The 21,433-nt window shown below is 45.8% G+C and overlaps 1 protein-coding gene across 2 annotated transcripts in view; it reads right to left on the bottom strand.

The window, feature by feature from the left end:
* Positions 1-21,433, bottom strand: part of SIRT7 (sirtuin 7) — a 48,519-nt gene that overhangs the window by 24,712 nt on the left and 2,374 nt on the right. Inside the window, exons 2-9 of one of the 2 annotated variants that reach the window (XM_044296304.1) lie at positions 20,561-20,610; positions 12,299-12,456; positions 12,085-12,222; positions 7,578-7,682; positions 5,575-5,645; positions 5,127-5,199; positions 4,849-4,947; positions 251-487 (exon numbers count right to left, since the gene is read on the bottom strand). In XM_044296304.1, coding sequence (XP_044152239.1) covers positions 251-487; positions 4,849-4,947; positions 5,127-5,199; positions 5,575-5,645; positions 7,578-7,682; positions 12,085-12,222; positions 12,299-12,448 — 873 coding nt within the window. In that variant the 5' untranslated portion in view covers positions 12,449-12,456; positions 20,561-20,610. Of the gene's footprint in view, positions 1-250; positions 488-4,848; positions 4,948-5,126; positions 5,200-5,574; positions 5,646-7,577; positions 7,683-12,084; positions 12,223-12,298; positions 13,186-20,560; positions 20,611-21,433 lie in introns of those variants that run through there. The other variant, XM_044296303.1, reaches the window with a different exon arrangement.

Here is a 21,433-nt window from a genome sequence, read left to right as displayed (position 1 = left end):
CCCCCCCCCATGATGGTGAAATGATAGCATTGGCTAGTGATATTCCATCACTTTAGAACAAGGAAATACCCCTTAAATACAGCTGCTACTACATATGGTGCACCTATGGCTTCCGAAATGTTTCCCAACCACAAGACAGGCACACTGACAGTCTGCAGCTTTCAAGGCTTTACAACAATCGGAAAGTGACAGCTCTAAAGTTAAAAGATGCAAAAATGAGAATGCAATAGATTTGCAGAGCTTCATTTACCTTCAGGCTGGAGCCGAGGCAGAGAATGACATCCGCCTTCTTCGCAGCTTTCACTGCCCCTAACCAGTTGAGCGGCTGTGCCAACTTCCCCCGCTCTCCAAAGTGCACAATAGAGTCCCTCAGTTCACCCCCGCACTTGTGGCAGGAGCGTCCAGTGTTGTGCTTGTGTAGGGCTGTCCTCTCCGTCACGTCAAACAAGCGCACGTACTCCCTGTGTGGCGAACACGATGTACAGACCTGCAAGAGAAGAGAGACCTCTGAGGACCGGAGCACACAAAGCCTTCTGCAGCGTATCTGCTGTTTAATCCAGAACTCCATCCATTCTGCCTGGATTGATGTGATAGCTTCTATGCCAAGGTGATGCCAAGGCCAGCGCACCCCTGTTCACTGTGCATGTGCCAGATGGCGCTGGTGTGTTCCTGCCGCGTGAGGCCATTTATAGCACAATGGGCATGATCACAGCCAGGAGCACACGACTCTTACCATGCTGGCACCACCCAGATGACTCTTCGTGTGCCATCTACTTATAATGTGCAGGAGTTATTACTTTTAAGACATTTTACTGTAGTGGAAGATTTTGACATGGGCAGATCTAGAAAGGTATTACCCCAAAGTTCTAAAATCTAATGACAAGGTCTCTTTAAAGGGGTTCTCTGGGAATAATGACTTGTTCTAACGCACACTTACCTGCTCCCCACTGCTACAATCCTCCGCTGTGTCCACGTTCGGTCCCTGGCTTGTTTTATTCCGGAGTTGCAGCCAATAACTGGCTTCAGTGGTGACGTGGCCGCAAGTGGCACATCACAGCTGAAGCCAGTTATTGGCTGCAGTGGAGCATGTGACCATGCCCATGCAGTGCCATATATAAAAAAAGACTGGGGACTGGTACAAGAACATACAGGAACAAGCACAGAGGACCGGAGTTGGCAGGGAGCCAGAAAATAGGAATTAGACTTACCGGTAATTCGGTTTCCAGAGATCCCCTCATGACAGCACAACAGGAGCTTGTTCCCCTTTGGCCTTCTTGGGACAGGAAACAGAGGTTAAAAGGTCCCCCTCACCTCCACCCACCAGTGTTCTTCCAGATTACTACACCAGGATGGCTGCAACCGGTTTATTAAAATCATAAGAAAGTCTTATATGCAATATTTACATAGTAGTCAGTAAGGGAGGGGATGTCCGGGTGCTGTCATGAGGGACTCTGGAAACCGAATTACCGGTAAGTCTAATTCCTTTTTTCCAGCTTATCCCTCATGACAGCACCACAGGAGACGTACCAACTTATAATATAGGGGGGACCAAGTCTAAGGACAACATATCTCAGATATTTATCATTAGATAAAAATACAATTTCATAGAATCAGGAATAAACCTGAGACAGCAACTTTTTGATTCTGCCAGAAAACTAAATCTTGATGATAGAATTTGTGAACCCAGTCGTAACTGAAATGTCTCTTTATCTGCAGCCTTGACCAACAGATCTACCTCTGTTTATAGACTTAAATACTTAGAGGAAGAATAAATTGTCTTATTATGACATCGGCCATAAAAAGGATGCCCTTTACCTCTAAGCCTAGTCTATATGGCAAGTACTATGGCGTAAAGTGACTCGCTCTAAAACCACATAAAAAATTGTAACATCATATATAACCACTGAAGACCCCCAATACTGAAGACCCCCAATACTGAAGACCCCATTGCCATTCACTCCCAAGAGCTTCATTGTTATAATATGATAACAACTAACTCCAGAACGTCTATACAGTATATTTAAGAAACAGAGCCAAGCTGACCGCACTGGCACATGGCAGGGATGGACATCAACGATGGAGGTAACTAAACTGTATCATTAACTTTATACCGGTCCAGGACAAGCTTGGGATCCCGTACCAGGAGGTGTTGGTATGAACAAAAGGGAGAAGAAAGGAGAAAAGGCCCCATTCCAGCTGCACTGAGGAGCGATCCTACTGAACTCCATTAAGGAACAGCAGATCTAAGCTCCATGAACCGATAACCGCTCATAGTGAGGTAACCACCAGCTGCATTACCCACTTCATCAGGGTTAGGAGCAAGCCAGGGGACCTCCATATAAGAGGTACTGGCAGGCCACTTATAGGGTAGGAAGGAGGAGGATGAACCTAACGATCGAACCCAGGCCAACAGAGAACCCACCTATAGGCGTGGACTCCGCCAGGTGGGTTCCGGGCTGCTAAGGGACCTCTACCCCAAGAGGTGTTAGCAAGGCTATTTGAGACCTGGAAGGAGAGTATGGACACCCCTGATCCTAGTCCCAGCCTTAGGCCCTAAAAGTTCTTGTAGAATCTCTTCAACCCTAGAGCAGGGAACCTCTCTGCGTCTATCCCCTGTAGGGACAGGAAGAACACTGGTGGGTGGAGGTGAGAGGGACCTTTTAACCAGTTTCCTGTCCCAAGAGGGTCAAAGGAGAACAACCTGTTGTGCTGTCATGATGGATGAGCTGGAAAGTACGAATCTTCTATTTACGGCTGTGGGCATTAGATAAAAAGTCATTATTCCCAGAGAACCTCTTTAAAAGGAGCCTTTCTGTATTACCCATTACTGTTTATGGCGTTCCCGGTGTGATGCCAGTGGTCTGTGCCTGCTGGCATCTTCCCTCTCCCAGTGGGCACAGCAGCAAGAATACTCATGGCTCCTGCACCTCCACGGTGCTGGCATCTTCTCTCTTGGCTGGTAAGGCCGCCGGATTGTGGGTTCTCTCTGCTGTTCCACAGCCTCACCTGCTCTGCATATTTCCTTAGGGCGCATGCGCTCTGCCTGGCTCTTCAAGGGCCAGCGCATGTCTAACCAATGCCCAGCCAATGGCTGCTCTTCCTGGGACATATGAGGCACCTTTCTTTATGGAAGGGTACCAGAGCAATAAGGTTCCTAACTTGCCTAATCCCTGCAAAGGTGTTTGTGGCTTCTGAACTCCTGTGCCTAATCTCCGCCTGTTACGGAAGCAGTCTGATATGGCAGTGCAGTATGTATTCATACCGCTTCCTATGCTTAAAGGGATTCTGTCACCAGTTTTTGACCCCCACATTCAAAAATATGGTTATGTGCATGGAGCCCTTGTGATTCCTAATGTGGTCTTATAAGCTAAATCTGTAGGCTCATTAGTGTAAAAAACATTTTATCTAACCTGTCATTCATCTCGGTAAGGTGCCCAGGGGGTTGCTCATGTCTTCCAGATGCCGCCCGCACCCGCCGCCGTTGGTGCCCAGCTCCTCCTTTGCTGTTATCAGCGCTGCCTCAGAATCATTTGCTACTCCTCCGGCTCTCCCTCACTCCCCCCTCCTTCTTCTCTAACATCCCGCGCGTGCGCACAGGCCTGTGCCTGATGCGCCCGTGCGGACTTCTTCGTTCGGCTTCACTGAGCAAAGTGCGCATGCGCCGGCACTTCGCTCAACCTCCCGATGACGGCAGCCTTCAGGTCATCGGGAGGTTGAGCGAAGTGCCGGCGCATGCGCACTTTGCTCAGTGAAGCCGAACGGAGAAGTCCGCACGGGCGCATCAGGCACAGGCCTGTGCGCACGCGCGGGATGTTAGAGAAGAAGGAGGGGGGAGTGAGGGAGAGCCAGAGGCGTAGCAAATGATTCTGAGGCGGCGCTAATGACAGCAAAGGAGGAGCTGGGCACCAACGGCGGTGGGTGCGGGCGGCATCTGGAAGACATGAGCAACCCCCTGGGCACCTTTCCGAGATGAATGACAGGTTAGATAAAACGTTTTTTACACTAAATAAGCCTACAGATTTAGCTTATAAGACCACATTAGGAATCACAAGGGCTCCATGCACATAACTATATTTTTGAATGTGGGGGTCAAAAACTGGTGACAGAATCCCTTTAAAAAGGCAGTATTCTTCTACAGTATTATAGTGCACTTACCATTTGCAATTTTATTACAGCATCCCCCGACTGCCCGCCCGTGCTACGCACATCACCTGAACCAAAGTGGGCTCTGCTCTGAATCAGCAGCGGTGCTCTTTCACAATACATTTAAAGGGGTTGCTGCATTTACCCAGCTTCATGATCCCTTTACTTTAAGAGGAGGGGTCAGTAGTTGGGTCCATCGGTCATTATGGCATCATCTCCCACCAATCATGGAATATAAGGACAGCAGCATATTACAGGGAGAGGGTCACCCTACTGCTAAGGTGCCCATGCACCTCAGATAGCTGATGGCCAAATGTCTATTTGGCCGACAGCTATTCCTTCAAATCCCCCTGTACACATTCAGAACAAGCTACTGCAAGACAAAACATCAGGCAGGTTAAAAATTATACATGCCTGACCCTTTTCCTTACGGACATCTGCCATAAGGGGAAAAGATAACACTTTGGGTCTGTATTCCAGAGGGGAGTTCCTGCCTTGTACATATACCAGTCATGACTGGGGCATGGAAGAGCTCCCATCATCAATACATCGGTCCTAGAATGATGAATAGCCAAATGATGAATATTTTGCTGTTGTAGCAGAGGACATGTCTCCATGCTATGCCGCCAATAATCAGCACGGCACATTCATGGGACCAAGATAACGCCACTTTATTAAAGGTCTCAACAGCCTGAACCTCCGTACCTCAATATACATGTTTCCATGAACTTCAGAGATGGCGTCTCGTGGTAATCCGCTTCGAAGATGAAGCCCGTCGCAGTTCTGGGAGACTACATGCTGCACCTAATGAGACAGAATGGATTTTATCTAAGGTAGCCGTGGATCTATACAACATACGCCCACTCCAACCTATGGGCTAGACACAAGATTCTGCATCAGTTCAGCACTTTTCCCTCTCTGGTGCATTATGCAGACATCATTAAAGAGGTTATCATAGGATGATGGGAGTTGTAGCCTCTTACCAGCCCAGCTTTGTGTAATCTGGCGATGCACATGTGTGTGAAGGTCGGCTCTGCTTCACTTAAATCACCAGTGCTGTGAACATAAAGGGCAAACACTTAATAAAAGTCACCATTAGGGCTGATTCACATGGTCCGGGAAACGCGGGGAGGGCGTTCGGTGCATGTCTGGGACCGACTGCAGCAACCCTGACCCCAACTGACTGCATCCAAGTGATTTATGATATCATCGGATCCAATTGGATTGTGGGTCTATTGTACTGTGCTCACGTGATGATGTACACGATCACAAAGGAGCCAACTGTATGACAAATCATTACAATGCAGCCAGTTTGGGTCTTGGGAGCCTCGTCCAGTCCAAGTGGCCAACATAGAGGGCGTGGTTCCGGGACAGAGTGCGGTCGTGCGAGTCAGTCTGATACGAGATGTTCCGCACATCACTTGGTCTCACCTCACGCTCCTGCCCTTATTCAGCAGAGTCCACACACCCCTTGGTCCACGATAGTCTGGAATAGCAGCTGCCTGTCAGAATCAAGGAGGCATCATTAACTACTCACATGTCATCATCATTAGTCAGTGGACGGAACTACATGGATGGGTTCAAAATACCCATCATAAAACTACCAGACCACATAAAATATAAGTACATTTTATTAACGCATTACATAAGGGACAATCCATACATAGAGAATAGGTGCAGGGAAAGGCGGCATCCACAGGAGGAAGACACAAGTGATTCAATATGGCTTCCACATATAGATAACAGTGAAGTGCATAGCGCCAAAACTATCAACATATACAACACGGAATCAATTACCCATTATGTGCCCCCTCCAGGATGGCAGTTTTCTGATCGGCATTTGTAGTGCGCTATACCATAGACATATTTTTCTTTACATGGCGTTTGCACACGTGAGCATCGGCTCAAGTGATAGTTTTTTTTTTACTGGCTTACGTTTATTCGGCAATCCCATGGTCAGTTGGATAAACAGCGCCGAAAGGAAAATTTAGTTTTAAACAGCGTTTATTTGAAAAAAAAAAAGCACTAAAAAGGTAAAAAAAAAAAAAAAATACTAATTCCATTTTGTTTCGACTACAATGGAGATTTTATATATAAAGAAGACTTCTCTAATGGGGGAGAAAAGGGTCTTTAAGAAGTCACAAGCTGTGCGTTTGCGACTGTCTCTTTTGATGCCGCCCTTGCCACTTTGCCGAAAGGGTGCGTGGCAAGGGCGGCCCAACAGCAAGACAAATTTATCTTCATTTATACCAGTTTTTTGGTGCAAAGAAGCCAGAAATCTGCAGTCGCAGATTTCTGTTTAGGCGCATGGACTGCACTTAACTTATGAGGAGGCCTGCGCTTCGTCATAAATGGGCGGCATCCACTGGCAGAGCAGGGTATATCAAGAGCGGCACAGAAAGCGCCTGTCTTGATAAATCTTCCCTGTGTGTCTCGGGGGATCAGTCACATTGAACCTGCTCCTCCTCACTGTTCTGTGTCTGGCTGTAGGACAAGTGGCTGCAGCTGAAGACTCCCCTGCCCTGCTGAAAATGGGAGAGATCAGAAGAAATGGCCCCTGTGTTCTCTGTGGGGTCCTCTACAACATTGTTATCATGAGTATGTAGAAAATCAAACATTACAGGGGTTTTCCCATCTCAGGCAATGGGAGCATATCGCTAGGCTATGTCCCCACTGTCTGATAGGTGCGGGTTCTACCCCGAGAACGGAGCCCCGAAAGTTGTGGAGTGCGCACTGCGCAGCTGCCCTCCATTTCTCACTCGGATATTTCCATCAGCCCCACAGAAATGAATGGGAGCGGTGACCATGCAAGCGCTTTTCTCGTTATGGATGGGACCTGCACCTATCAAACAATGGGGGCATGTCCTAGCGATATGGCGCCATTGTCTCAGATGGGAATTAGCTCTCTAGGTTTAGTGCTACTGGATGGCCACATAAGACATGGTTGCAGGGAGCCTACTCATTGCAGTGGCTCTCCTAACTCACAAGGGGAGTCCGCTATGGTGTCCCTATGCCCTAATAAACCATGGATGAATGAAAATATATATTAAGATGGAGTGGGGGAGGGGAGTGGATGGGCCACAATGGGGTGTAGGGAACGTCTCGGTACATTAATTCTTCTCTTTTCTATGAAGAAAATAATTTAATAAAAACAAAAAAAGAAGAGCAAATGGACAGGGATTGTCCTAAGCAAACCAACCAAAGTATTTTTCCCAGAAACAGTGCCACAACTGTTCGCTGGCTGTGCCGGGTACTGCAGCTCAATCAGACACTTGAATGAACGAGCTGCAATAGAGCCAACGAGCAAGAGTGGCGCAGTTTCATGGCGTGGGGGGTTGTCGGCCAGATCCAGACTTTATTTTTTCTAAACCCAACAACCTCAGATTCCCAAGGTGTCAGAGATTTTACTTTCTGACGCATGGTCTCCTTCTTACCGTGCTGATCCCGGCCCCAGTGTAGATCACCATATGCTCCGCTCCACGTACGGCGTCTGCCAGCTCCAAAACGTTCTTCTGGAGGATTTCAGGTCCATCAACAACCTAAAAGAAAAAAGTATAAAGATCCTTCAAAATCTATAGTTCGTGCATAATGAGCGAGGCGCTCCGGCCTGCAATATCATGTGGGTCAGTTATGGATACACAACGTTCACAAAGTGCTACCTGGACCATTCATCTAATTATTCTATTAATTTGCCCTTTTAGTGTCTGACGATTTTATTTATTTTTGAAAATGGTCATACCGATTATTTTTCTTCTAAAGCGCTGTATCAGCGCAGGCTGTGTAGTCTCTTCAAACGGTCTTTGCGCAGTGCAGTCAAGTGCATACTACAGAGCCGTCGAATAGAAGTCAATGGAACGGCCGAGATGTAATTACACTGCTCAGTGCTGCGATGTCAATGACAAGAAGGCTGCGCTCGTACTAGCGCTGCTTTCTCTTCAAGGAGCAGGTTGGTGGGGGAGCCGGGTGTCGGACCCCCACTGATCTAATATAGATAACCTATCCAGAGGATAGGTCATCAATATATATTTTTTTTAAGTGGACAATCCCTTTAAGTGAATGGGATTGAGCTGCAGTACCAAGCACGGCCACTATACAATGAGCGGCACTGTGCTTGATATAACATGAAATGACCACAGCCTGATCAGGAGGGTTTTCAGGAGCCAGATCTCCTCCCATCCGGAGGTTAAGTCATCAATATTTAACTCCTGGAAGCCCACTTTAAAAAGGAGTTGTGCCCATATATCAGGGGACAAGCATGTGATCAGCGAGGGTCTGACCGGTGCATGAATGGAGCTGCAGGAGGTGCATTTATGCTGCTGCTCCAGTCATTCTCCAAGAAGCCTGCCAGAGGTAACATGTGCTGGTAAAGTGATGGTGCCCGTACAATGAGCGCTCAGCTCGGACTTGAGGCCTTTATGCACACAACTGTCTATTACATCCGTGCGCGATCCACATTTTTTTGCAGATTGTACATGGATCCATTCACTTGTATGAATCCGTATGTCAGTTTCCGCACATTCCGCTAACTACAGATCCGCTAAATACGGACACCTTCCATCTGCATTTTTCTCTCACCGTTGTCATCTGCAACACAGAAATAATCTAGACATAGGGATGCTGACACTTCCGTGTGTTTTTTGTTTTTGCAGACCCAAAGAAATTTAAGGGGTTTTCCAAGCTTTTCACATTGATGACGCCTTCACCAGCATCGCTTGCTGGGAGCCTTGTTCCAATGACAGTGACTTATAAGGGCTCCTTAACACGTGCCAGAAAATGTTCAGGTGCTGATCTGTACAATAGGGCATTATCCACAATAACCCCCTTAAAAATGGCACCTGCTCCAGAGCGCAGCAGGCGCCATAGTCACTGGGTTTAAATGGAACCCGTCACCTCAAAAAATGCACATTAAACCACCATTACTTTATAGTAGCCCCCAGGCTGTTATTAATCCCTAGTTTCATCCGGTAATCTGATGCTCCATACATGACAAAAACGATGTTTTAAGCGCCATCAGCGCCATCTTGCCGGTCAGCCTGAAGTCAAGGGGGCAGCGGCTTCCTAGCTTCAAGTCAAGGTAAGCACGTCCCCTAACCGTCCCCTGGTGTGTGATTGACATCCTGCAGTGCGGCCAGGGATCGCGCAAGTCTCGCGCGGTGTGCTGATGGAAACCCGGCAACCTGCAGGAGACAAGATCGCGCATGCGAGAGACTTGCGCAATCCCAGGATGTCAATCACACACCAGGGGGTGTGCTTACCTTGACATGAAGCTAGGAAGCCGCTGCCCCCTTGACTTAAGGCTGACTGGCAAGATGGCGCTTAAAACATCGTCTTTGTCATGTATGGAGTTTCAGATTACCGGATCAAACTCATGATCAACAACAGACCAGGGGCTACTGCAGAAGCCACCTTGACGCCTGGTAGATGGGCCCGACACACGTTTGATCAAAAATGTGCGCAAAGAGCTTCCATTTTTCCATTTATAGTAGGTATAATACCATTTTTATTTAGAATGATCCCCATTTCTCAGTTCTATTGTTTGTATGTGAGATGTTGTGCAGCCATTTTTTATCAACCATGTTAGCTTGATGGATATGCCCCTGTGACTATGAATATGAGCGTGCTAGTCTTGTGTAAGATAACGCTGGCGGTTTTTATATGCGTTTTTGAGGTGACAGGTTCCCTTTAGAACTGCAGACACCCAGGGCAAACGCCAATCAGACATTTAACCCCTCAGACGAGCCAGTAAGGTGCCCAGAGAGGCGTCACCCTTCCAGGAAAGAGCCCAGGAACACCCCCAGCCACAATGTGTCCTCCCCCTACTACATCACATTCCAGCTTCTCCCTGCTCCCGGCAGGGGGCGTGCCTGGGCTCCTTCCTGCAAGAGTGACGCCCCTCTGGGCACCTTACTGCCACATTTGCATACCCAATAAACTGGAGTTACAGAGGATAAAACAAAGGCACATCTGGAAATCAGGTATTAAAGGGTTTCTACCACTTCAGTTTGACCAAATTAGCTCTCAGACACTAGCGATCTGCTAGTGTCTGATCTCCATAACCATGCAATTCTCAGACCTTTGTGTGGAGCCGTTTCATTAAAAAACTAACTTTTATTCCTATGCAAATGAGCCTCTAGGTGCTATGGGGGCGTCTTTCCAGCACCTAGAGGCTCGGTCTACTCACACTGTATGCCCGCCCATCTCGTCTTGAATGCCTGCCTCCATCACAGCCATCGGACGAATTCACGCGCCTGCGCCGTTCACTTCTGTCTTCGGCACAGGCACAGTGAGTGAAGGCCGCTCTCCTGATGCCGGCTTCCTCACTGTGACGTAGTGGGCACAAGCGCAGTGAGGAATCCGGCACCAGAAGCGTATCATTTACTCACTGCGCCTGCGCCAATGAGAAGTGAACGGCGCAGGCGCGTGAATTCGTCCGATGGCTGTGATGGAGGCAGGCATTCAAGACGAGATGGGCCGACATACAGTGTGAGTAGACCGAGCCTCTAGGTGCTGGAAAGACGCCCCCATAGCACCTAGAGGCTCATTTGCATAGGAATAAAAGTTAGTTTTTTAATGAAACGGCTCCACACAAAGGTCTGAGAACTGCATGGTTATGGAGATCAGACACTAGCAGATCGCTCGTCTCTGAAAGCTAATTTGGTCAAACTGAAGTGGTAGAAACCCTTTAAGTGCTGTTAGGCCATGGCTTTACTTCATCAGCGATTATCCTGGTGAAGGTAATACAAGGCACTTACTAATGTATTGTGATTGTCCATATTGCTTCCTTTGCTAGCTGCATCAATTTTTCCATCACATTATGCACCGCTCGTTTCCATGGTTACGAGCGCCCATGAGTGGTGGTCGTGCTTACACAATATAGAAAAAAGTAGTAGCCTATGTGAGCTCCCACGGTACCGACCACCAGAGAGGCCGGCGTTTTCCCTATATTGTGCAAGCACGACCACTGCTGATGGATGGCAGGGTGGTCGTAACCACAGAAACGAGCGGCGCATCATGTGATGGAAAAATTAATCCAGACAGCAAAGGAAGCAATATGGACAATCACAATACATTAGTAAGTGGTTTGTATTAACGTCCTCTATATGATAAATGCTCTTTACTGAAGGGACGCAACCCCTTTAAGGGCTACGTGTGTGTGATCTGTAAGAAATGCGAATCAGAAACGGATGCCCAATCCGACCGTGTGCATGAGGCCTATAGAACATGTCCTCCTCTTTTCAGTATTGCAGACGACAATGGGATGAAACACGGAGGGTGTCCATGGTTTGCGGATGGATATATGGAAACGGTCGTGTGCATGAGGCCTCAGAAGGGAATTAAACGCAATTTACTAACACACTTTTTGAATGAATCGCAGCTTTCTGTAAATGAATAAAACCATTCTCATTTGCTGAAAAAGCTGTCCTGGCACCGGCCGGCCCACCGCTGGGTGTATTCAGATGGGGCAGTTACAACTGCACCGGAAAAATGCACTGTGGAAACGTAAAATAAGTGTGAAAAATGCTGACGCGGTTATTAACGGCACGCACCAGTTGTACGCTGCTCCTGGACGTCACATGGCGCTTTTTTCCAGCAATGCAGATTGCAAATAGACACACGGAAAAATCAATGGCGGTATATACAGTGCGGTGGATTCCCCACTGCGCGCACCGGGAGGCGGTTTTGCGTTTTCCGCAGCGTGAAGACATCAGGGTCGGGGCCGGCGTGTCAGCTGGGGGGCGCTGCAGCTGAAATTCACGCAGCCAAGTAAGCTGTAGACTTTCACTGACTGCAAGCAGAGCTACTGAAAACCCTCGGTCCTCACAATTGACAGGGTAGAACAGTCCTGCAGAGCCGTCATTAGGATGGAGCAGCAAGGTGCACACATTGAAAGGCTTCATTCACACGGGTGCGGACGGTACCGCATGCAGTGCAGACACCCACCTCCTGCTCCCGGTACCGGAGCCGTTCTCTCCGCAGCCCCTGCTTCTCCAGCTCCTGCACCAGCTCCGCATAGCTCTCCAGCAGCTCCCGATCCCCGGGACTCCGCTCGGCCGCCGGCTTGTGGAAAATTCGGGAGATCTGCAGGGAGACAGCCGGTCAAAACATAGAAATCATCGACTCCATCAGCCGCGGACACCTGCCCGGTCACTAATACCTGTCTCCGCCGCTCCCGGTGCTGCTCACGCCGCACAATTTCTTCACGGGCTTCTGCTTTTCGTTCCGCCCGGCCCATAATACCGGTAACTTCTGTGCTCAGAAACACCTTCCGCTTCCGTGAGCGGCGCCGAAACGGATGTGACGTCATCACTGCTTCTGCAGAAAGAGCCGTCACGTGGCTAGCAACAGAACGCTCGTGTGTAGAAACGAGAGCCCGCAGGCGGTGCCCCCCCTGGCAACCAATCAGAATCTAGCTCTCATTTGTCTATAACAGATGAGCAAATGATATCTAAAACATGATTGGTTACCTTCTGCACACCTCTTAGGCTGTATTTACATGATACTTTTTTACTTAATCAAAACCGCATGTTTTAATGTGCTTGAATTATAACAGCCATGCTACAAAAAAAATAAAAAGCCACAGGTGGAGCAGTTCTAGGCAAAACTGCATGTGGGTTTATTGTAGTGCAGCCCAAAACACCTCATGTAAATGCACCCTTTTTCCATTTGAGAATCGGCATAATTTTTATACAGCAAACAGTTGTGAGGAAAAATCCCCAGAATCTGTGATGGAAATTGGAAGGTGACCCTACAGATTTGCAGTTTGCACTGACATGGATATGCACACGGATTAGATCCGCGTCAAGACGTGGGTTGTCATTACTTGATGCGGATTTTAAACCTGTGTGAAAAAACAAAACAAAAAAACACACGGCCACGTGGACGGTAATGCAGATTTCCATGAAAAACAACAGGATGGAGATTTCACATGACTTTTGATGCGGAATAAATGTCAGAAATCACTTGAAAACTCGGCCTTTGTACCAGCAAAGATCATCTACAGTCTGAGGCGAGTTCCCATGTAGAATTTCATTTATAAATCCGCAGAAAGTTAATACAAGGCACTTACTAATGTATTATGATTCTCCATATTGCTTCCTTTGCTGGCTGGATTCATTTTTCCATCACATTATACATTAAAACTTACCAGGAAAGATTACAGGACCTTAACATGTATAGCTTGGAAGAAAGACGAGACAGAGGGGATATGATAGATACTTTTAAATACATAAAGGGAATCAACTCGGTAAAGGAGGAGAGAATATTTAAAAGAAGAAAAACTGCTACAAGAGGAGATGGTTTTAAATTAGAGGGGCAAAGGTTTAAAAGTAATATAAGGAAGTATTACTTTACTGAGAGAGTAGTGGATGCATGGAATAGCCTTCCTGCAGAAGTGGTAGCTGCAAATACAGTGGAGGAGGTTAAGCATGCATGGGATAGGCATAAGGCTATCCTTTATATAAGATAGGGTTAGGGGCTATTCATAGTATTCAGTATATTGGGCAGACTAGATGCCGACACATTCTATGTTTCTATGCTTGTATCCAGGGGTTACGACCACCGCTGCAGCGCTGATACGAGGTGACCGGGTCGGGAGCTGCTGTGCATGCGCTATTTCCTATAGTGTGCAAGCACGACCACAGCTGCTGGATTGCAGGGTGGTCGTAAACCCTGAATATGAGCAGTGTATAATGTGATGTAAAATGGACCAAGCCAGCAAAGGCGGCCATATGGACAATGACAATACATGATGAATGCTATTTGCTGAAGTGACACAACCCCTTTAATACGCTGCGGATTTTCCTTCTGAAGATCCACAGCTAATATGCTACGTGTGCAGGAGGCTTTAAATATAAAATCACAGGACAATTCAGTCTGACATGAGCGCACTTTTTGCGTTGCGATTGTGGCAATTAAGATTTACCATTCAGTTAACAGTGGGTAATAAGCAGATGGCTCACTCCGAATTGCCACAGTTGGTGCACAGGTTCGAAAAGACACACCCCTAATTCTGTGCTATAAATAATGTATGAAGTGGAACCGGCACTCAAACAGTCGGAGTACACGTGGGATTGTTTTAAATTTATAAAACTTTTATTAAATAATAACTATTTGTGCACTTCTTAAATAAGTATAAAAGCATAAAAATGGTATAAAAATGGTACACACATTCAGTTCGAGACTTGCAATAATCAAAAAGCAATCGTTATTATACTGTCTTGATAGTTTGCTGTACCATATAACACTGCATCCGTATCCCACTTGTTTAGTGTGACTGATGAATCGCAGTCTTCTATGGCCAAGCGGTTTGTTTGTAGGGCTATTTGTTTAGCTCCTTGTAGATTGACAATTTGAAACCAATAGTTAAATTAAAAAAAAATCACTGCAACAGGTGCACAATGTGACTTTCAAGCAATAGTTCGTACTAAACAGTGTATCGGTCCTCTGCCATGATTCCCTTAAGGCTCCAAGTGTGCCACCCAAGCAAGATCAATAGTCCGATATGATTTTTAAAGTCCCACCTGTGTTGGTATCGTCACAGGGGTATGGCGTAGCTCCACATGTATTTCTATCGATTGTAAGTTTTACTCACTGTGTCCCGTATGGTCTCACTATGTATATCCCGTAATCGGTTGCTGCCGTGGCGTCCCACGCTTCCACCTTTCTCCGGTATGTTTGTCTTACTTCCGGCTTTGTCAGGATCTCGCCTTTGATCTCGCGAGAATCTTGTTTCGGATAGTTGTTTCGTGAGTCCCAATACGTGTGTGTGAGTTGACTAGCGTTCTTCCCGTCTGTTAGGATTATCGATTCTCGGTCCTTTAGTACATGGCCATGCACCGTCTCACAGGTAACACCCAGACGCGTTTCGAGATGCTATCTCTTCATCAGTGGGTTGCCTGTGAGTGGTGATGTCTTGGTTCTTATGCTCTCATCTTGATTGTTTAATTGGTCACACTTGTTTTCGCTGCGAGGTCCCGTTCACAATTGGTTTTATTTTTTCTCTGTGATTCTGTTATTTCCTCAGTTTTTCACCATCATTAGGGATTTTGTTGTGCATCAGTTGCTTTTAAAATTGTCATATAGTATCACATTATACGATATGGCATATAATATAGAAAATATAATATAAAATGTAACATCAATTGGATGGTATACCATGTAGCATAAGACAGGAAATATAAAAAGCAATATAGAAAGTTTTTTTTCATAAGTGTATCTCTGTCAGCCAGAAACTATATATCTGTCTTTGTTTTCTATTACTATTTTTTGATAAACTATTTCTTTTTTTTCTTTAGATCCTCAATTATACCAATTTGGTATCTGCTTTTGGGGACAAATTTTTCCATGAATTTTTCTTCTTGAATGGGCTTTCTATTTTTCAGAGATTTTACAGTTTTTATGTATTTCATAGGTGGTTCATCTGCCCTTCAATAAAGATCTCATTCTGTTTCATTCAAGACAGATTTCTCATATATATATTTGTCTATAGCTGTATGAGATAATTACGCATTTTTATGGGGGGACAGATTTCTCATAATGCTGTCTATCTCTTATCTATACCTTTGTTTATAGTTGTATAGGGTCATCCTGCATTTTTATGCAGGGACCCTTATAGGGGGACAACCTTGTCAGAGGGTTTCTATTTTTAGGGATATCAAAGATGTTTCCGTCAAAAATCCACCTACATATCGTAGCTCGTTCTTTCTATCAAGTTTCTCGGTGTAATTCTGTGTTTCCTCTACTTAACCCCATACGTACAAATGGATCCATATTTTATATAAACCCAAAAATTTCCAGATCTGAATTTAGTCCTGCAGGGAGAAGACTCCCAAAGTCGTATATTCTCCTGGACTCTGCCCGTGACATTCTCATAATGTGATTCCCTCCCCTCCAGTGTGTGTCCACCTTCTCCAGGGCCATGAACGAGAAACCCCTGGGGTCGCTGTTATGTACCAATTTGAAATGGTTAGATAGGGAGTGTTTTTCATATCCCTTCCTGATGTTATTTAGATGTTCCGTAATTCTGACCCTCAGGGGTCTCTTCGTTCTGCCAATATATTGTTTCTGGCAGGGGCACTGGAAAAGGTAGACAACACTGGAGGAATCACACGTTAGGAAACCCCTAATGTCCATTGTAAACTGATTTTGAGTAGATTGAGCCCTAGTGGTGAGCCCTAGATTGAGCCCTAGAGGAAACACAGAATTACACCGAGAAACTTGATAGAAAGAACGAGCTACGATATGTAGGTGGATTTTTGACGGAAACATCTTTGATATCCCTAAAAATAGAAACCCTCTGACAAGGTTGTCCCCCTATAAGGGTCCCTGCATAAAAATGCAGGATGACCCTATACAACTATAAACAAAGGTATAGATAAGAGATAGACAGCATTATGAGAAATCTGTCCCCCCATAAAAATGCGTAATTATCTCATACAGCTATAGACAAATATACAGGTCCTTCTAAAAAAATTAGCATATTGTGATAAAGTTCATTATTTTCTGTAATGTACTGATAAACATTAGACTTTCATATATTTTAGATTCATTACACACCAACTGAAGTAGTTCAAGCCTTTTATTGTTTTAATATTGATGATTTTGGCATACAGCTCATGAAAACCCCAAATTCCTATCTCAAAAAATTAGCATATCATGAAAAGGTTCTCTAAACGAGCTATTAACCTAATCATCTGAATCAACTAATTAACTCTAAACACCTGCAAAAGATTCCTGAGGCTTTTAAAAACTCCCAGCCTGGTTCATTACTCAAAACCGCAATCATGGGTAAGACTGCCGACCTGACTGCTGTCCAGAAGGCCATCATTGACACCCTCAAGCAAGAGGGTAAGACACAGAAAGAAATTTCTGAACGAATAGGCTGTTCCCAGAGTGCTGTATCAAGGCACCTCAGTGGGAAGTCTGTGGGAAGGAAAAAGTGTGGCAGAAAACGCTGCACAACGAGAAGAGGTGACCGGACCCTGAGGAAGATTGTGGAGAAGGACCGATTCCAGACCTTGGGGGACCTGCGGAAGCAGTGGACTGAGTCTGGAGTAGAAACATCCAGAGCCACCGTGTACAGGCGTGTGCAGGAAATGGGCTACAGGTGCCGCATTCCCCAGGTCAAGCCACTTTTGAGCCAGAAACAGCGGCAGAAGCGCCTGACCTGGGCTACAGAGAAGCAGCACTGGACTGTTGCATGTCATTCGGAAATCAAGGTGCCAGAGTCTGGAGGAAGACTGGGGAGAGGGAAATGCCAAAATGCCTGAAGTCCAGTGTCAAGTACCCACAGTCAGTGATGGTCTGGGGTGCCATGTCAGCTGCTGGTGTTGGTCCACTGTGTTTTATCAAGGGCAGGGTCAATGCAGCTAGCTATCAGGAGATTTTGGAGCACTTCATGCTTCCATCTGCTGAAAAGCTTTATGGAGATGAAGATTTCATTTTTCAGCACGACCTGGCACCTGCTCACAGTGCCAAAACCACTGGTAAATGGTTTACTGACCATGGTATTACTGTGCTCAATTGGCCTGCCAACTCTCCTGACCTGAACCCCATAGAGAATCTGTGGGATATTGGGAAGAGAAAGTTGAGAGACGCAAGACCCAACACTCTGGATGAGCTTAAGGCCGCTATCGAAGCATCCTGGGCCTCCATAACACCTCAGCAGTGCCACAGGCTGATTGCCTCCATGCCACGCCGCATTGAAGCGGTCATTTCTGCAAAAGGATTCCCGACCAAGTATTGAGTGCATAACTGAACATAATTATTTGAAGGTTGACTTTTTTTGTATTAAAAACACTTTTCTTTTATTGGTCGGATGAAATATGCTAATTTTTTGAGATAGGAAATTTGGGTTTTCATGAGCTGTATGCCAAAATCATCAATATTAAAACAATAAAAGGCTTGAACTACTTCAGTTGGTGTGTAATGAATCTAAAATATATGAAAGTCTAATGTTTATCAGTACATTACAGAAAATAATGAACTTTATCACAATATGCTAATTTTTTGAGAAGGACCTGTATATATGAGAAATCTGTCTTGAATGAAACAGAATGAGATCTTTATTGAAGGGCAGATGAACCACCTATGAAATACATAAAAACTGTAAAATCTCAGAAAAATAGAAAGCCCATTCAAGAAGAAAAATTCATGGAAAAATTTGTCCCCAAAAGCAGATACCAAATTGGTATAATTGAGGATCTAAAGAAAAAAAGAAATAGTTTATCAAAAAATAGTAATAGAAAACAAAGACAGATATATAGTTTCTGGCTGACAGAGATACACTTATGAAAAAAAAACTTTCTATATTGCTTTTTATATTTCCTGTCTTATGCTACATGGTATACCATCCAATTGATGTTACATTTTATATTATATTTTCTATATTATATGCCATATCGTATAATGTGATACTATATGACAATTTTAAAAGCAACTGATGCACAACAAAATCCCTAATGATGGTGAAAAACTGAGGAAATAACAGAATCACAGAGAAAAAATAAAACCAATTGTGAACGGGACCTCACAGCGAAAACAAGTGTGACCAATTAAACAATCAAGATGAGAGCATAAGAACCAAGACATCACCACTCACAGGCAACCCACTGATGAAGAGATAGCATCTCGAAACGCGTCTGGGTGTTACCTGTGAGACGGTGCATGGCCATGTACTAAAGGACCGAGAATCGATAATCCTAACAGAGACGGGAAGAACGCTAGTCAACTCACACACACGTATTGGGACTCACGAAACAACTATCCGAAACAAGATTCTCGCGAGATCAAAGGCGAGATCCTGACAAAGCCGGAAGTAAGACAAACATACCGGAGAAAGGTGGAAGCGTGGGACGCCACGGCAGCAACCGATTACGGGATATACATAGTGAGACCATACGGGACACAGTGAGTAAAACTTACAATCGATAGAAATACATGTGGAGCTACGCCATACCCCTGTGACGATACCAACACAGGTGGGACTTTAAAAATCATATCGGACTATTGATCTTGCTTGGGTGGCACACTTGGAGCCTTAAGGGAATCATGGCAGAGGACCGATACACTGTTTAGAACGAACTATTGCTTGAAAGTCACATTGTGCACCTGTTGCAGTGATTTTTTTTTATTTAACTATTGGTTTCAAATTGTCAATCTACAAGGAGCTAAACAAATAGCCCTACAAACAAACCGCTTGGCCATAGAAGACTGCGATTCATCAGTCACACTAAACAAGTGGGATACGGATGCAGTGTTATATGGTACAGCGAACTATCAAGACAGTATAATAACGATTGCTTTTTGATTATTGCAAGTCTCGAACTGAATGTGTGTACCATTTTTATACCATTTTTATGCTTTTATACTTATTTAAGAAGTGCACAAATAGTTATTATTTAATAAAAGTTTTATAAATTTAAAACAATCCCACGTGTACTCCGACTGTTTGAGTGCCGGTTCCACTTCATACAAGATTTACCATTCAGTTTGGGTGTGTGGCCTGACCATACAACCACAATCTGTGACTTATCCCTGCCGCCCCGCTCTCCATCCCTCATCTGCCTCCTCCACAACACCAAGGAGCCCTTCCGACAGATCGGAACCAAATATCAGTGGGGTGAGGCCTGATCCTGCCTTCTGAGCTCCGGCCGGGGGAGCCTCAGATTGCCGTACAGCAGTGTTCCCCAACTCCAGTCCTCAGGACCCACCTGCCGTTCATGATTTCAGAAGATCCCACAGAATGAATGCACTGACACTAATTATATCAGCTGCTCAATACTAAGCAAATCCGGAAAACATGACCGGCAAGTCGGCCCTAAGGACTGAAGTCGAGGAACACTGCCGTATGGGACATCCGTGCTCAGGGAATCGCTTGCTGCAAAAGCAAACATAGCTGCCAGTGGGCACCCAGCCAGAACGCCCGGCGACCACAAAATGCCCCTCTCACCATTCCTGCTTCTGACTACAGACCTCTTCCTGTGCTACCATCTTTGGCACCCTGCCACATGCTCACCAGCCCAGGACGCCACCCGACCCCTGGACCAGGGGTCGGGTGGCGTCACTGACAAGGACACCGGCGAGAATTTCGTGCGGGTGCAATGCGCGAGGTGAACGCATTGCGCCGGCACTTAATCCGGACCCATTTACTTTAATGGGGCTGTGCACCTGAGCGGTGATTTTCACGCATCACTAGCAGCAAGCTCTATATTGATAAGTGAATGGGGCTGCGTGAAAATCACAAGCAAGTGCAGATGCGGCGCCATTTTCACGCATGGTTGCTAGGTGACGATCGGGATGGGGACCCGATCTTTATTATTTTCCCTTTTACCATGGTTATAAGGGAAAAAAGCATTCTTAATACAGAATGCTAAGTAAATTAGGGATGGAGGGGTTAAAAAAAATTAAATAAACTCACCTCATCCACTTGTTCGCAAAGCTCGTCTTCTTTCTTTCTTCTTTGAGGACCTGGGAGAAAAGGACCTTTGGTGACGTCACTGCGCTCATCACATGGTCCATCACAATGGGCACACTGATAACACTACAGAGCATCTTAAAGGGGTCCTCTAAACCAGAATTTGTTTTCATTTGCTGGAACTAATTTACAAGCCATTGAAATGTGGTGTTTGATACAAGGAAAATTATGTCTTTTTTTTAACATTGCGCTGTAGGACTGTAGGGTGCAAAAAATTATGCGGCGTTGGTGAACACATGTGCTGTGATGGGGGCTTGATGCTTCACATAATGGGTCACGGCTATGCAAGATGGGGCAGGATTTCCAAAAGTGGCGTCTGGTCACACCCAGAAAAAGTATTGCCGCTATCATTTCTTCCAGGAGCCTGCTATTCGAAGTTAGCAAACATGTTTTATGGGCCAGAGGAGAAGGTAACTGCCATGTCACCCCGGTTTTGTAGATGAGCCGTTTTGAAGAACATAAACCTCCATGATGCTTTCTTCAGCTTTAAGGCTACGGTGACACAGGTCGCGGCCAGGATCCCAGGGGCATCGCAGTGTAGCGGTAATCCCACAGAAATAAATGGGATCCTAATGCGACTCGCATGTTTGCAGCGACCCAACACGCTAGTTGCATGGAAGTCCAACACTGCTGGAGGTCACAGTAAACCGGAGAGCCGCCCTGCGATCTTGGCCGTCACCAGTGTCACCGTGTAGCTGTAGCTGAGAAGTCACAGGATGAAGACACTTGTGGGACCACGATCTCCTGCAGGTAGATCTGCCTCGAAACCTCGGCCAAAAAACGTTGTGTGTCCGTACCCTTATAATCATTCTGTTT

The sequence above is a fragment of the Bufo gargarizans genome, chromosome 6 (assembly GCF_014858855.1).
Source record: "Bufo gargarizans isolate SCDJY-AF-19 chromosome 6, ASM1485885v1, whole genome shotgun sequence".
Taxonomy (NCBI): domain Eukaryota; kingdom Metazoa; phylum Chordata; class Amphibia; order Anura; family Bufonidae; genus Bufo; species Bufo gargarizans.
Note: the sequence above shows the minus strand (reverse complement) of the source record. Positions and strands in the feature narration are given on the sequence as shown.